This window comes from Corythoichthys intestinalis, chromosome 12 (genome assembly GCF_030265065.1).
Source record: "Corythoichthys intestinalis isolate RoL2023-P3 chromosome 12, ASM3026506v1, whole genome shotgun sequence".
NCBI lineage: Eukaryota > Metazoa > Chordata > Actinopteri > Syngnathiformes > Syngnathidae > Corythoichthys > Corythoichthys intestinalis.
In genome coordinates, this window is record NC_080406.1 from 24569129 (window position 1) to 24585497 (window position 16369).

At 39.1% G+C, this 16369-nt stretch overlaps 1 protein-coding gene across 2 annotated transcripts in view; it reads right to left on the reverse strand.

Moving 5' to 3' along the window:
- Positions 1-16369, reverse strand: part of tlk1a (tousled-like kinase 1a) — a 31683-nt gene that overhangs the window by 1621 nt on the left and 13693 nt on the right. For both annotated transcript variants that reach the window (XM_057852338.1, XM_057852339.1), the window contains 20 exons: positions 14593-14714; positions 14427-14498; positions 10772-10810; positions 9584-9659; positions 9460-9503; positions 9171-9266; positions 9003-9095; positions 8817-8909; positions 8613-8723; positions 8206-8342; positions 7807-7995; positions 6379-6445; positions 5965-6062; positions 3702-3783; positions 3540-3631; positions 3361-3450; positions 3098-3267; positions 1465-1600; positions 1267-1378; positions 1062-1169 (listed from right to left, as the gene is read on the reverse strand). In XM_057852338.1, coding sequence (XP_057708321.1) covers positions 1062-1169; positions 1267-1378; positions 1465-1600; positions 3098-3267; positions 3361-3450; positions 3540-3631; positions 3702-3783; positions 5965-6062; positions 6379-6445; positions 7807-7995; positions 8206-8342; positions 8613-8723; positions 8817-8909; positions 9003-9095; positions 9171-9266; positions 9460-9503; positions 9584-9659; positions 10772-10810; positions 14427-14498; positions 14593-14714 — 2027 coding nt within the window. The remainder of the gene's footprint in view (positions 1-1061; positions 1170-1266; positions 1379-1464; positions 1601-3097; positions 3268-3360; positions 3451-3539; positions 3632-3701; positions 3784-5964; positions 6063-6378; positions 6446-7806; positions 7996-8205; positions 8343-8612; positions 8724-8816; positions 8910-9002; positions 9096-9170; positions 9267-9459; positions 9504-9583; positions 9660-10771; positions 10811-14426; positions 14499-14592; positions 14715-16369) is intronic.

Here is a 16369-nt window from a genome sequence, read left to right on the forward strand (position 1 = left end):
TATAATTTTGACTACTCCCATTTTGGGAAATATTCTCACGTTGGCATTTTCGGCAAGACACAAAGGATATGCAGATTATTTTTTGTTGTTGGGCAAATTACATACTAGGAATGTCCCGATCCGATCACGTGATCGTAAATCGGGCCGATCGTGACATTTTTGAGAGGATCGGAATCTGGTGAAAAGGAACAGCTTTCTATTTTAGAAAGTTATTTATTTTTCTCCTTCAAGCTTGTACAGCCTCTCGACTCCCTCCTGCTAGCTAAGCAGTGCGACCAAACTTGTTTTTTCTTCTTTCCTGGTGTTTGGTACTTAACGTCAACGATGATTGACAGATTTTTAGCTTTGATCTAGCGAGAAAAGGCTCAGCAGCGCTACGATCAAAAGCGCAAATGTGTCAATCATCGTTTAGTTTTTTTACACAGCACTCTATGGCAAATCATTCAAGTGAGATTCTGTTCTCGGCAGCGTGAGTGTCAAAGAGTGAATTTGAGTGGACTCAATGAAGCATTTAATAAAGACAAGCACTTTTTTACATTGTTGTTGTTTAAAAATTCACATTATGAAGGCGGCATGGTGGGACAGTAGTTAGCACATCCACCTCAGTTTTGTGCGCCTTCATTTTGTGTTGGTGCTTCTGAAGAAAAAAAGTTGTGCAACCAATGCAAAAAGTGAATGTGGAGCCTTGGTAATATATACCACAATGTTAATTTTCTCCAGTATCATTCAGGCCTAATTTATATTTCTACAAAGTAACAAAAGAATCCAGAAATACAATGGCATTGCCAAACGATAAAAAAGTATAGCTTTTATACCCAGCAACACTCCTAGAAACAGCACAAAAGGAAGTACTGTAACATGTTTGGAACATTTGTTCAAAAACTTTTTTTCGGTATCAGATCGGGACTTTATCGGCAGATTCTCAAAATCATGTTACTGACTCTGGTGCAAAAATATGTGATCGGGACATCCCAATTTGATACCACATAAAATTTGGCAAATGTGGTAGAAAGACATGAATGTTGTACAATTTTTCACTAATGTATAGTTTTCCTTTGTACCTTAGCTTCATTACTGGAAACAGGCTTCACGGGGAACTGGACGTCGGTAGCTTTGAGGATGGTGTTTTCCTGAAGAATGTCCTGTTGTGACTGATTGTGACCAAATGGCTAAGGAGGAGGAGCATTTCTTAATCATCAGGTGAAACTTAAAAATACTCAGAAAAAATAAAAAAATAAAAAAATTAAAATGCATTTTACTCTTTACCTTCCTTCCATACAGACACTGGAAAAAGATGACACCAACAGACCACACATCCACCTTGTTGGATATCTTTGGAGGCTCTTTCCCAACCACAAAACATTCAGGAGGCAAGTACCTAAAGACATTAAATCACAACTGGTTTAGTGTCTTTTTACAGATTGAGTTCACAGGCTTGGATTCCCGATGGACTGCTCTTCTCACCAATATGTCCCCGCGCCCTGCGACGTCAGGTCCATCCCGTCAACACCGTAGTTGTCATCGTCCATGATTTTGGACAAACCAAAGTCAGTAATTTTGATTTCCCCACAGGCGGTCCCGTCCACCAACAAGATGTTACCTTAAAAGGGAAGTCAAACAACAAGTACATCAGCTTTCCGTTCAACAAAACAGGCATTTGCCCTTTCTTGTTGTGGGCTTCCAGAGTTGTTGAACCATTGAAAGCTTTCGTGGTGTTTACCACGGGAGTCGACTGATCAATATGTAAGGTGTTCTAACCAGTGTTTTCGTTAATGATGACTATAACGAAAATAATTTGCCAACGAACTTTTCATGACGATAATGAGCTAAAACGGTGTCTTGGGAGACTAAAACATTAGACAATTGCCAGTTTTCATCTGACATGACGAGAACGAGATGAAAACGCGTTATAGTCTCCGTCACGTGTTCACAATGTGTGACATTTAAATGTGTGGTTGGCCTGCTTCTCTCCCCAGAAACTCGCCAGTGTCCTCTCCAGGCTTGCTTGTGTTGAAACACACGTTAAGATATCTCCACTTTTTACATCCTGTCCAAGGTGTACGGCAGTGTCTTATAAATTCATGAAAATGTCCAGTTTTCGTTACTTTTCGCGAGACCGATTAGAGTGTGTTGTGGTTGGTTCTGCTGTGCTCAGTAACAGAGAAGATAGATGTCGGAGCAGTGTTCCATCATCCCCCCAAAATGCCTAAGTGCCAATGCATCTTCTCAGATGAGCAGCAAAAAAAATCCCAATGTACCATCCCAGTTGGTGCAATACAATTTCAAAGTCACTTCTTGCAAAGAATTTCACTTGTTGAGCAAACGAAAACTGCTGGGAGAGATCAGCTCTACAGCAAAATATGCATGGAGAGACAAGGAAGATGAAGAAAAGCAGGGAGAAGAATAAAACGGGTGAGAAAGAAAACTAAAGACTAAAGTGACATTTTTTGTTTGTTAAATTAGGATTGTTGTGAGGCTGCTGTTTGATTTACATTACCGTATTTCACTGAAAAGAGCTTTTTGTTAAAGCTTGATTTTCTACAGAAGAGGTATTATCCAGAACATTGTTCCAGATTACTTATTTACTGTAATTTTTAATTTTTGGACGATTAGCTGCCCATTTACTTTTAGCATAACATTCACGTTCCCGTTAGCATTACGCTAATGCTAAAGACTAGCGTCCTCTTATACAACTATTTTTTTCCCCCTCAATATACACTTCAGGGCATCCAAGTAGGTAAATTGGAAAATAATGTCCCATTTTCCTGCTGAGTGTGTATTATCACCAAGTTGGCGTTGTCCTTGCAGAGCAGACACTTCAATATGTGCTCATCTATCAATGTTAATTTGAAATAGTTGGAAACGTTGATTTTTTTATTTTTGGAATAAAACTTCTGAATTTTACGGACGAAAACATTTTGAGTAAACGTCGACTAAAACTAGACGAAATTTGAGTTCTCCTCAACAAAAACGAGATGAAAACACATTTTGAAATGACTAAACTATGACTAAAGTATTATCGTCCAAAAGACTAATACGATAATTAAAAGGGCTGCCAAAAGCAACACTAGTTTTAAGGTTACAAGAAGGCACTTACCTGGTTTAAGGTCATAGTGGATGATAGGGGGTTTGATGTCATTTAGGTACTTTAATGCGTTCACTATCTGCATGACTATTGACCGAGCCTCCTTCTCCGACATGAGCTTGTGCTGTTTCAAGTAGAAATCTAAGTCGTTGCCATCGCAGTACTCCATAACAGTGCAAAACCTGTCAAACAAGACAACAGAGCAAAATGCCAAATTCAGTCACAAAGCCAAAGCAGCTTCAGAAGCAGTATTAGGAATTCATGAGGTGACTAACGTGTCTGTGTCCAGTGAGAAGTAGTCATAAAGTTTCACGATTCTGGGATGGTCCAGCTCCTTGTGTATTCTGTACTCTCGACACGCATGCCTGTATAGACCATGCCAGAGCTTAGAAGATCCATGCTTCAGACAATTATTTCAAACTGTATGTCATTTGTATTTTAGTGTGGGACTTACTTGTGGTAATTTTCCTTTTTCTCATCCCTCCAGTTTTTGTTGAGTTGGTGGATTTTTACAGCGGCATATCTTTGCTCAATTAGGTCAAAAGCCTGCATGGAACAAAAGGGTGTTACTCTTTTTTATGTAACAAAGACAATTTTCATAACTTGACCAGTTTACCTTATAAACTTCACTAAATCCCCCTCTCCCGAGAAGGTGCAAAAGCAGATATCGTTCATTCAACGTAGGGTGATCTTTAAATCTGTAGAAGCGATTAAAAAAAATGTGGTGACATTAGCCTGAAAATTCACAATGCCCACTTAAATTCAGTGTGGCAGTACCAGTTATTACCCTCTTGTGAACAGAGTATGCAATACTTCAGAATCATTAAAATTATCATACACACTGGTTGAGTCACGATTTCTTTAGGTTTTCAACCATATTGGAAGTCAGTGCCTCACTCGTCATAAACCTGGCCGCACGTCACTAATAAAAGGTAACCACTTAGAGCAGTGATTCCCAACCACCTGGCCGGGGACCGGTATCGGTACGTGGCGCATTTGCTACTGGGCCGCAGAGAAATAATAAATAATTTGTTAACGACCGCCAACTTGCCTGTGCCTCTTTAAACATCAATATGCCCGTCTACTCTACTGACTAATCCGAGCACAGATTTCTGTATATATGTAGTAATTGGCCACCATTACAGGGGTGTTTGCACACCTATACCCCTTTCCCACTGGCCAAAAAACCCATGTCAACCCACTAACAATCAGCTTTTGATGGCAGTGGGAAAGGTGCAGCGACCCGTGTCAATCAACCCGCCAAGCGACCCACGTTAAAATCACCTCGGCTCTGATCGTCATGCAGCGTGAAAGCAAAACCCCGGGGGCAACAGTCAACACCCTAATCTACGTGGTGACCTAGGCTCTTACGTGATGCGTCATAACAACGTGCCAGTCACCTCCTATTTAACACGCCCCACAACCGAAAGTGCGCCTTCCACTGCTCCCCACCAAAATGTTTAATTGTAGACCAAAAACCATGTGCTCCAGCCCGGATCCACATACGGCGAACAGTCTGTGTAGCAGCGTTAGCAATAGCCATAACAGATGAAACAAAAGCTCTTCTCCTCCTTCTGTGACTTACACGGCTCCTTTCAATTTCAAACCAAAATTCACGTCGCCTACGTTGCCTCAACACAAGCAGAATGTTGATCTTTCGCTGCATTTCGACCATTTTGAGGGCAGTAAAAAGCATGAAAACACAACACAAACGGAAAGGAGGGTTCCATGTTGCTCTGCATTATTTACTTCCTTGAACTGAATGAATTCGGTCGCACTTGTCAACGCACATCTTAGCGTGGTGACGTCACGTAACCTTACGCACGGCTGAGGAGGGGTGGGGGGGTTAGACTGGTGAAAAAAAAAAAAAAGACACGGCTTCTTTTGTCAATGGGAAAGGTGCCAAATGCCAATTGCTACTGGGTTGCATCGGCTTGGAAAAAACACGCGTTGACCCACCAGTTTCAGTGGGAAAGGGGCACTATAGTAGCCCAGCGTCAATGCAAACAGTAATGTTAGCTGCTGTTGGCTGTGTGTTGTAGCCGGTGATGTCTTTGGACAGTTTTTTTTTTTTTTTTTAACAGAGGAAAGGCCATTTGCTGAGCCAGAAGAGGAGCCTATGTGGCTAAAAGTTAGCAAACGAGGCAACAAAAGTGAATGCACCGAGAGCATCATACCTCGTGATGAACCGTATTGCAAAAGCCAAGAAACCTTTCAAAATTTGAGAACTCATTATGACTGCGACCAAGGATATTTGCTGTCAAGTTTTAGGAGAGGCTGCTGTTAAAAAAGGTCAATTCTGTGTATGGTGAGTTACATTTTCCCTGCACTTAATGTTTGGTTTAAGCCCCGTCGTGTTATTTTATATTAACTGTAATTTTCAGCTACGCATTGCCGGTACGTGAAAAAAAAGGCCAACATTACACCGGTTCATAGTGCAAAATAGGTTGTGGACCACTGATTTAGAGTGTTTAATTGGCCTACCATGAACAATGAATTGAACCCTTGATCTCAGAACTGTGAGCAGATGCGCTAACCACTCACCTACTTTGCAGCCAATAGTAGATATATTTTAAAGTCATTTTTAAAGCCATATAAATGCAAGTGTTTTTAATAGCAACAGAATAAAAATAACTAGATTGAATTCACCGGTGCGCTTTGCCATTTTTAGAGAAGACTAGCTTGATCCTTGCAGGCCTTGTTGGTACTCCACCTCCACACCATTTATTTTATACTGCCAAGTGCATTTAAGTATATATTCCATAAGTATTGCTGATTTAATACTTTGCTCACTGAATTTCATTATGTTGAACCCACCAGCCTTATGTGAATGTGAAGCTACTTGGTGTCTGTGCAAAAAGAGAATGATTCTCACTCACTGTGAGCTATCTTCATTATTTATTCTCTTCAGTTCCCGAATGTGAAGGTTGCGCACTCTCTCCAGGCGCTCCAGCTCCGCCTGGATCTCAGCTTCTTCCTATAAAAGATTCAAATACACAAACACCAGCAACTTCAGAGTAGTGACTACATGGAGAGGGCCCATCAAACCCTTCTTGTCCACAGCTGATGAGCTGTGTTGACTATTAATGAATGGCTTGCTACAGCCACATTTGTTCTCACAAAAACAATAGGGACTTCTCCAAACCCACATTCAACTATGTTGATATTGACGATATTGGTTTGCTACATTACTTATTTTTTTAGAGACCCCTGAAACGATTTTCAGTCATGTATTGCTTCCTGTTAGATGAACTACGATATTTCATCACAGACAAAGTCATTCAGTGACAAACCTTCTTGAGATGTCCAAGCCGTAGTTTGAAGATCTCCTCCTGTTCGTGGTACTCAGCTAGCGTTAGCCTTTCAATGAAGATGGGAACAAGAAAGTAAAGTTTTATTTACATTTTTAAAAAATACACATATTTACTCAGTTATGGTGCAAATAGAACAGAGATCTCTGCAGACTACTTTATATTAGGGCTCTAACTAACGATTATTTTCATTATCAATTAACCAAACAAACGATTAATCGGATAAATGTCACTTCTTTCAATTACCCTCACAATTTACCTTGAAGTTGTTTTCGGCATGTTGTAAGTAACAATGAAGACAAAATGGATGACTATTTCCTTCAACTGTATCGATTACCAAATTCGTTGGCAACTAATTTATTAATGTCTGAAAATTGGCAAAAATGTGAATTGTTGTATTCCAGGTAAAAAATTTTTGTTCGTGTCCTATGTTGACTTAACAATAATGAAGAAATCTGATATGTATTTATAACTGAGAAGTGATATGTTATTATTTCAAGAATTTAGACAAGGTCAAGAAGGTCCTAGACGATTAATCAATTAATAATAAGACGATTTTTTCCAAAGTCCATTGTCTATAGGTGGCAGCCTTGTCCTCTATTATTGAGGCTAGAATTCGGGTTTGAGTCATATTTAGTGTTATACCTGCTTTCTACTTCAAAGGGGCTTGACATCGCAACGAAATAAATGACTCCTATTTCATAGATGTTACCTAAAAATTATGTCAATGGAAAAAAACTACGTTCACAAGAATTTGACTTTGTTTTCTAATGGTGTTCAGCAGATTCTGGGACTCAAATGCATAACACTGATGACATCTGGGGAGGAAGACAACTTCCTATCCCTGATCTATTCCCTAATCTTATTTTTAGGCAGTAACAATTCATTTTAAAAACTTTATAACAAATCCATCAACACTCTTGAACACTCAAAACATCTGAACTAACATACTTCCTTGTTATGGTCTTCCATGAATGCAAGTGTGGACGGTTTCATTTCCATCCGTATACAATAAACGACTTATGGTGTGTATATATTTTTTCGCTCATGACATTTGAGTTCAGGAAGATGATGTACAAAGTCATTTGGTTTTGCAAAGTTTAAGGCCTTTTGTATGGACGAGGGATTGCTATAAGAAAACTGGTGATCGGCTGATTTGGCGTCCAGTGGTGTCGTATTGTAATTAGTGACAACATAATTAACAGATTGGTTTAGAGATATTACACCAACAATTGAACATGATATCAGGGTGCTTGGTGATATATAAAAACTGCCATTTAACAGTACTGTACACCCCTTTGTCCACATTTGCAAAACAGCAAATTTGGTGTCCAGTTATGCCTCTGACGTTAAACCAAGCTATGATGGCTCGTTAACTTTGGCCTTTTCCTAATCACAACGTTAACTTACAGCTGTGGTAGGCTGGGTTTCAAGAAAGGATCACTTTCCGCTCCATTTACTGCCTTGGTTTTGCGTTGCTTTGGCTCAGAGTTTGTGGAAGGTGCTTGTGAGTTGTTGGTTGACGGTGGTTTCCTCTTGGCTAGTAGTTTTCTTTGCCTCTCGATGTCCTCCCTTTGTTGGTTGATCGATTCCTGCTGTCTGGATAGGGGAAAAGGTGGTTCGGTTGAATGCTGCAACATTACCCCGACCCAAATATAAAACAAATATTTATAAAACATGTACTTACACTAGAGCTGAGTTTAACAATAGCAGATATCAAGAGTATTTTTGTATCAAATTCTAATCAGATAAATAAAACAATATCTTCTCATCCAGACATCAAATGTCCAGACTGTGCAAGTGTCTCACTTGACGAGGTTCTGGAAGGCATAGCCATCTGTCCACTGCTCAGTGAATGATGCTCCATGTCTCACTGTGGTGAAATGGCCCAAACGGAGTCGATCCTGCATGCTTTTCTCACGACAGGCTTGCTTCTCTTGGTTGCTCTGTCAAGCCAAAACAAACTGGTTAGGGAAAAAATGCTGAAAAAAAAATGTATATTTGTATGTTTGTACTGGACTGTCTCAGGAAATTAGAATACACAATATTCTAATTTTTTGAGACAGTCCTGTGTATATATACAGGACTGTCTCAGGAAATTAGAATACACAATATTCTCATTTCCTGACTGTCTCAGGAAATGAGAATATTGTGTATTCTAATTTCCTGAGACAGTCCAGTATAAGCCATGCCTAAAAATTGATTTTGATGACTACCTTTTCTATGAGTAGTTTCTTGCTCATGGTTATGCATTTATTCAAGCGTTCTTTGTATTTTTCAAGTAATTTTTGTTGTTCGTCTATCTGTCTCCTGAGATCACAGTTGGCCTAGCAAGGAGAAAATATTCAGTCAAATGTTTCCTTTTACCCAAGTGTGTCAAGTAATTCAGAAAAAGAAATGCTAAATAGATGGCTGCATACCCGTAACAAATCATCTATTCTCCCCTCCTTCTTCTCAAGGTCTAGATTCTTAGTGCTTTCAAGGGCAGCCAGCTTCAACACTGTGAGGTCAGTCTGATTGGGAAAAAGGTGACAAAAGTAGAAAAGGGCTATACAAAAATTGGCAGTAAACACGAAAGAATACAACGGCCAGAATGAGTTCCTCACCTGGACAAATTTAGCCACCAGTTGTTTTGGATGTACCATGTGGTCACCAAAGGACAGACTGGTGGGAGATGAGCTATTTTGTCTACCCTGCAACTGAGGTATAGTGCTTGTGTTGAGAAAGGCAAACTCCAAATAAAGCACAATGCAACCATTTTAGACACAACTTACAGCAGTGCCCTGAGCGGAGTGAGAGTGAGAATTCTGAGGGGAACGAATCACTGGAGGGAGGCCTCTCACTGGACTGGACCCATTCCCTCCCTGGAACTAAACAGGGAAAAAACAGGACAACGACTGAACAAATATCACCATCGACAACACTTGGATGTAGCAGATATGATTTTATTTCATTTCATTTTACCAATCCGCTCCCTTTTTTCTTGTCAAAGTACGATGAAGTAAGACTGAGAACAATTCTATTGGTATTTGTATTAATCAACTGACAAAATGGCAAACTTACGTCAAAATAATCACTTATTTTAGGGCCTCGCACAGTTGTTTTCCCTGAGCATGGACAAATAAAAAAAACAGTGTTAGCTGTATTTATTATTAACATAGAATAATAGAGTAACCAAAATACTTGCCTTGGCTACTCTCTGACTGAATGTCAGGTTTTCTTTTTCTTCCTCTAGGTGTTTCGGACTGTTTCTTCTCTGGAGTCTGGGGAAGAAAAAAAAAAGACATTCTATGTCATTCCGTTAAATAAACAATCATGAAACGTTCCATACTAGTGCTGCATTTGGATTATTGTCACAAATAACCAGTCATATTACTTTTACACAAGGGAGCAGCTTCGCAATAGCTGTCATTAAAAGAAATTTCTGTGCTACTTTACACAGAGTCTAGGACTCCTATATAATAAAGTTGCTAGACAATTACTTACTCTTTGCTTGGCAAATGGCATGTATGTTTGGTTTCACTTTGGGAAGTGATGCTGTTAATTAACTTGTGAAAATTACACATCTATATTCTTATTTAAAGCCTTCCATAAATTATTACCCTTAAACTTACAATCCATTTTTACAGTGCGAGAGCAATCTCATAATTTGAGAGGATTTCACAACTTCTCAATACCAAAATTTCGCAGTACTCGTAAAGGATTCTGTATGTCTGTATGTGGGGTAAAACTCTGGAACAGTCTGGATTTAAAATTTAAGCAGTGTCAAAGTATTCAGAGATTCAAATTGTTCTATAAACATCAGGTCTGGTCAAAATACACAGAAAGTGGTCTCTAAATGTTTTGGGTATATACTGTATATATAATTATTACATATGCTATAGTTACTTATACATATTACTACTGATATATTGTGTTATCACTGCAACTATATATCACCACTGGCACCAGTAAAGCTGTTATTACATAAATTTTGATTTTGAATGTACAATTCATATATGGGGACGGCGGTAATGACGACGATGATGATGGCGGTGGTAGTGATGGTGGTGGTGATAGTGCAATGATGATGACGATTTTTGGGAAGTGACTGTATTTACATTGAATTTTTGGGGAGTATATTGGGGGTGGGACCCAAAAAAAAAGCTCAGCTTCTTCCCACTCCTTTTCGAGCTACGTATGTACTGTATGTATTTGTTATTAATTTTTGTTAAAATCAACATGTACTGTTGTTATTGTTTTCCCCTATTCTTGCTGTTTTTGTTATTACTGCTCGAAATAAATTAATCAATCAATCAAAATTGAAATTCAGTTCAACGGGAAGTAGGCTAAAAGTGTCACGGCAAAATATATTCTCCTTTCACCCAAAACTCACCGAGTAAGCTGGCGAACCGCCTCTTTTCACATCTGAACCCTAAAAAGTAAGAACCAAATACATATTAGAAAAAAGAAACAGCAGTGCAAAAGCTCAATTTACATAGTAACTTGAACCCTTTTCAATGCTCGAGAATCATTAACAAACGCTTTAAGTATAAATATCCATTTTGTGACCACAAGATGAAACTAAATCCATGTCAATATAATGTCAGAAGAGATCATTTTAAGTTCAAACCTCAAGCAGGTTTAATAAAGCGCAATTGTATTGTTCTTGAAAGTCAATAGTTAAGTACAAGGGAGTGTTGATAGGCTTGATCACAAGGAAGTTTCATCATTTATAAATCCAAACCACAAAATGTCGGTTTTGAAAGGCATGCCAATATACATGGGCTAACCTAAGTCATGCACACATAATGGCGGAGAAATTCAATCAACAGTTTAGTGACGCTGCAGGAAGAAGTTCAAAGCGTACTACGACCGCCGGGCTCACTCCCTAAATGATTTATCAACCCAGAGCAGTATTGTTTTTGGCAGCCCTTTTAATTTCCGTCTTAGTCTTTTCGAGGATAATACTTATTAGTCTTAGTCATATTTTGGTCATCTTAAATGTGTGTCTTCGTCTAGTTTCAGTCGACATTTACTCAAAATGTTTTCGTCTGTAAAATTAAAAAATTTTACTCCAAAAATGAATAAATAAAGGTTTCCTACTATTTTGAATGAAAATTGACAGACCAGCACATATTGGAGCATCTGCAAATCTATCATGTGGTAATACATACTTAGCAGGAAAACCTTACATTATTTTAAATGTATTATACGCACCTGGATGCCACGAACTGTATGTGTAAAAAAAAAAAAAAAAAAGTTGTCCGAGAGTTTAAGAGGACGCTCACCGTTAGCATTAGCCTAATGCAAACGCGAAACGGGGTGGCGGACACGGCCTGCCATCGGTCCTCAGCTATTCCCTATCTTCTGCATCGAATGAACTGAATAAACTAACCACTGAATTATGAACTAATCTACTGGATCTAATCAACATAACGATCACATGGACACGATCGACAATGGACTATTGGAAAAATGAACAATCAAGGGGGATGGTTAAAATAAAATTAAAACTAAAATTAAAAAATAAAAACTTTGTAATCACTACGCAATCTGAATGTCAAAAATTGTTTTACGCTATTTTCTGCGTTCTATGGTATACTGGGGGCGGGTCTCAATAAGCTCCGGCTTTCTTTTTCTTTTCGGGTTGAATTAATTGTACGCATATATAAATGCTGTATGTTTGTTGGATTTGTCATGCCTGGAGGGAAAAGAAAGAAAGAAAAGAAACACAGTTTCTCGCAAAACACATTTTAACCCGTTATAGTCTTGTCATCGTCATGAAAAAAAGTGTTCGTTGACGAAATATTTTCGTTGTAGTCATCATTGACGAAAACAACAATGGCCCAGACACTATAAAATCACAACCGAAGAACATGCAGGCCCTCTGGTGGCTAACTGAGAACCTACAGGCAACAATAAGTGCGCGATTAATTATTGTAATTAATAAGCCTTAAAACAGAATTAAAACTCGAGCTCTGGTATTGATGCGTATACATCATTAGAATATACCTACCAAATTTCACAGTAAACTGGCCATAAAAAACAGGAGAAGCAATTTTAAGTCCACAATTGATCAGCCGTGAAACGAACAACAACAACAACAAAAATACAAAATTGGCCCTAAGGACCAATGCATAGCTCTAGAATATACCAACCAAATACAGTGGGGAGAACAAGTATTTGATACACTGCCTATTTTGCAAGATGTCATGTAGAGGTCTGTAATTCGTATCATAAATTCTCTTCAACTGTAAGGGACGGAATCGAATACAAAAATCCAGAAAATCACATTGTATAATTTTTAAATAATAAATTTGCATTTAATTGCATGATATAAGTATTTGATACATTACCAACTAGTAAATATTTCGGCTCTCAGTTCTTTTTTAAGAACCCCTCCTGTTCTCTACTCATTACCGGAAGTAACTGCACCTGTTTGAACTTGTTAACTGTATAAAAGACACCTGTTAACATGCTCAAACAAACAAACTCCAACCTCTCCACAATGGCCAAGACCAAAGAGCTGCGTAAGGACATCAGGGATAAAATAATAGACCTGCACAAGGCTGGGATGGGCTACAGGAAAATAAGCAAGCAGCTTGGTGAGAAGGTAACAACTGTTGGAGCGATTATTAGAAAACAGAAGAAGTTCAAGTTGACCGTCAATCTGCCTCGTTCTGGGGCTCCATGCAAGATTTCACCTCATGGGGCATCACTGATCATGAGGAAGGTGAGGGATCAGCCTAGAACTACACGGCAGGACCTGGTCAATGACCTGAAGAGAGCTGGAACCACAGTCTCGAAGAAAACCATCGGAAACACATTACGTCGTTGTGGATTAAAATCCTACAGCGCACGCAAGGTCCCGCTGCTGAAGCCAGTGCATGTCCAGACACGTCTGAAGTTTGCCACTGACCATCTGGATGATCCAGAGGAGCAATGGGAGAAGTCATGTGGTCGGATGAGACCAAAATTGAACTTTTTGGTCTAAACTCAGCTCGTCGTGTTTGGAGGAAAAAGAAGGATGAGTACAACCCCAAGGACACCATCCCAACCGTGAAACATGGAGGAGGAAACAATTTTTTGGGGCTGCTTCTCTGCCAAGGGTACAGGACGACTGCACCGTATTGAGGGGAGGATGGATGGGGCTATGTATCGCCAGATCTTGGCTGACAACCTCCTTCCTTCAGTGAAAGCCCTGAAGATGGGTCGTGGCTGGGTCTTCCAGCATGACAACGACCCAAAGCACACAGCCAAGGCAACTAAAGAGTGGCTCCGTAAGAAGCATCTTAAGGTCCTGGAGTGGCCTAGCCAGTCACCAGATCTGAACCCAATAGAAAATCTATGGAGGGAGCTGAAAGTCCGTGTTGCCCGGCAGCAGCCCCGAAACCTGAAGGCTCTGGAGAAGATCTGCACGGAGAAGTGGGCCAAAATCCCTGCTGCAGTGTGTGCAAACCTTGTCAAGGACTACAGGAAACGTTTGGTATCTGTAATAGCAAACAAAGGTTTCTGTACCAAATATTAAGTTCGATTTTTGTGATGTATCAAATACTTATTTCATGCAATTAAATGCAAATTTATCATTTAAAAATCATACAACGTGATTTTCTGCTTTTTAGTATTAGATTCCGTCCCTCACAGTTGAAGAGAATTTATGATACAAATTACAGACCTGTACATGCTTTGCAAGTGGGAAAACCAGCAAAATCGGCAGTGTATCAAATACTTGTTCTCCCCACTGTATATGATAATAGTAATAACGTAGGAGTAGCAATTTAAATTCAGCAATTACTTAATGTAATTAATCAGGCCTGGATAAAACAATGAAAATCAAAAATACAGCTAAGCAGATTGATGCGTACACAAAAGAATATACATTACCTACCAATATCATTCTGATCTGTCTACATACAATGGAGGAGTAGCAATTTCAGTTAGTGTCCTCCTCAGGAGGAGCAGAGGAACAAAAACAACAAAGCAAGCAAGCAACGCAAGGTTCTGAGATGTTCCTCCGGGTGGTCTAAAAAAACGAAATGAACAGGTACCTCAGATTCCTTGTCGCTTGAAGATCCCATGCTTCCAAAACTGTGGTTTGAACATTCGTTATTGGTCAAACCCTAGAATCAAAAATAAAGTTGTCATTTAGATTTCACATCATTGCTAATGCTCAATGACTATCACTTTATTTAGAGGACTACAATGAAAACTCACTTTGGTTCCTCCGCTTGTGCTACCAGTGCTGCCACCAGTGCTGCCGCTGACCCCGCCCATGAAACGAGCCTCCAGCAGCTCCTGTCTGCGGGGATCCAGGCTGTGCAGCTCCTCCATGGCGCCTGCGAACATTAGCGACAAATGAAAGTTCATCTAGGTTATCAAAGAATATTATCTTATAGGAGTCCTGTAGGATATGCTCAAGAGCCGAAAGCAGACCACTTTCCACTAGTATTGTGATAAAGATATAATAATGCTTGGGCATCAATCTTTTTTTTTTTGTTCCATTGACTCTAGTTACCGCAGAAAGGTATATAAAACAAGTCGCACTGAGATGCACAAATGTCATGTAAGGTCCAGGACCAATGTTTCAACAGCAAGTCAAGGATGAATAATTAATTCTTATTAGGCTATTGCGTGAGCTCCCAGGGCACCAGCATCTCTGCAGCCTCAGTAAACCTGCGCGATAATGATGCAACCATTTTGTATCTGTGGATTAAGCTGGACAGTAACTATGTAAGAGGAAATGTACTCATAAATATAAGTTGACAATAGAATGCAGGGAAAGACTAAGTTATATATAAGTATAGATATTGGTGGGGTGGAAAAAATAAGACAAGGATAGATTACTATCTGCATCATTATTATTCACAGGTGTACATTGCAATTTAATCACTTTTGTTATGAATTTTATCTAAAAGTTTTTATATATGAAGGACAGAAAAATTGTCCCATGATGCTCGAAATTCATGATTGATGACCATTGGAACACTCCTGGTTTGCACATACATTGCAATATGAAGAAATGACAGGTGTAGGTGGTGCCTTCATTTACCATTTTTTTTCATGACCACACTTGTAACGCCAAACTCTCAATTTTTACTTGAACTGACTTGACCTCGACGTGAAAGTCTTCAAACAAAATTGTTGCGCTCGTGGACCTGCAGCTTTTTACTCTTTCATTTATTCATTCATTCATCTTTCATACCACTTATCTTTTCACAGCATAATCCTAAACTCAAAAAATCCAGACAACTGTACATCGATTTTGCCAGATACGGAGTAGAGTTTCCAAGTGAAATTACACAAAAATACAACAGAATGTGGACTGAATGTGCAGTGACTAGATAGCCATTAAGCCTGCTGGAGTAGTGTTATGCGCCAAAATCAACAAGCATAATGAAATATAAATATATTTGATAAGTCAGTCATTTAAAGTTCTGTATTTTAAGAATTGTATGACAACTGGAAGAGGGGGTTTTCATTAACAGATTTACACAGGGTACACAGAGGCACAATCAACACGCCACTTTCATATTGACATTTAGTGGCAAACTATTAGTAGCAGCCAAAATTCCTTTGTGGCAGCCCACCACAGATACGGATAAATGTATATGGGGGAAATACTGGTTGCTACTTTATGGGTTTTTAAACAAAGCGGAGGGTTTAAGAATTCTACTCCTGATATAAACAAGATACTAATGAGTTGCCAACTAAATTTTCAGTAGATATACTGCTTTTGAAGGGTAACTGAGGTTGATAAATGTCAGAATTAATATGACTATGTACTCTTATTAAGTAGATACAAATATTAGGGACACCACCTTGTCCCCGCAACCCCCCCATCACTGATGTTGTTTCACATACTAGTGACACAATGGAAATAGTGAATATACTGTAATAGTTGATTAAAAGCGGGAGGAGGTGTGCATATTGATTTCTATCAAGACGATTTTCAAAGAACTTGCTGACTCAGTTTTAGCTGGCTACTATAGCT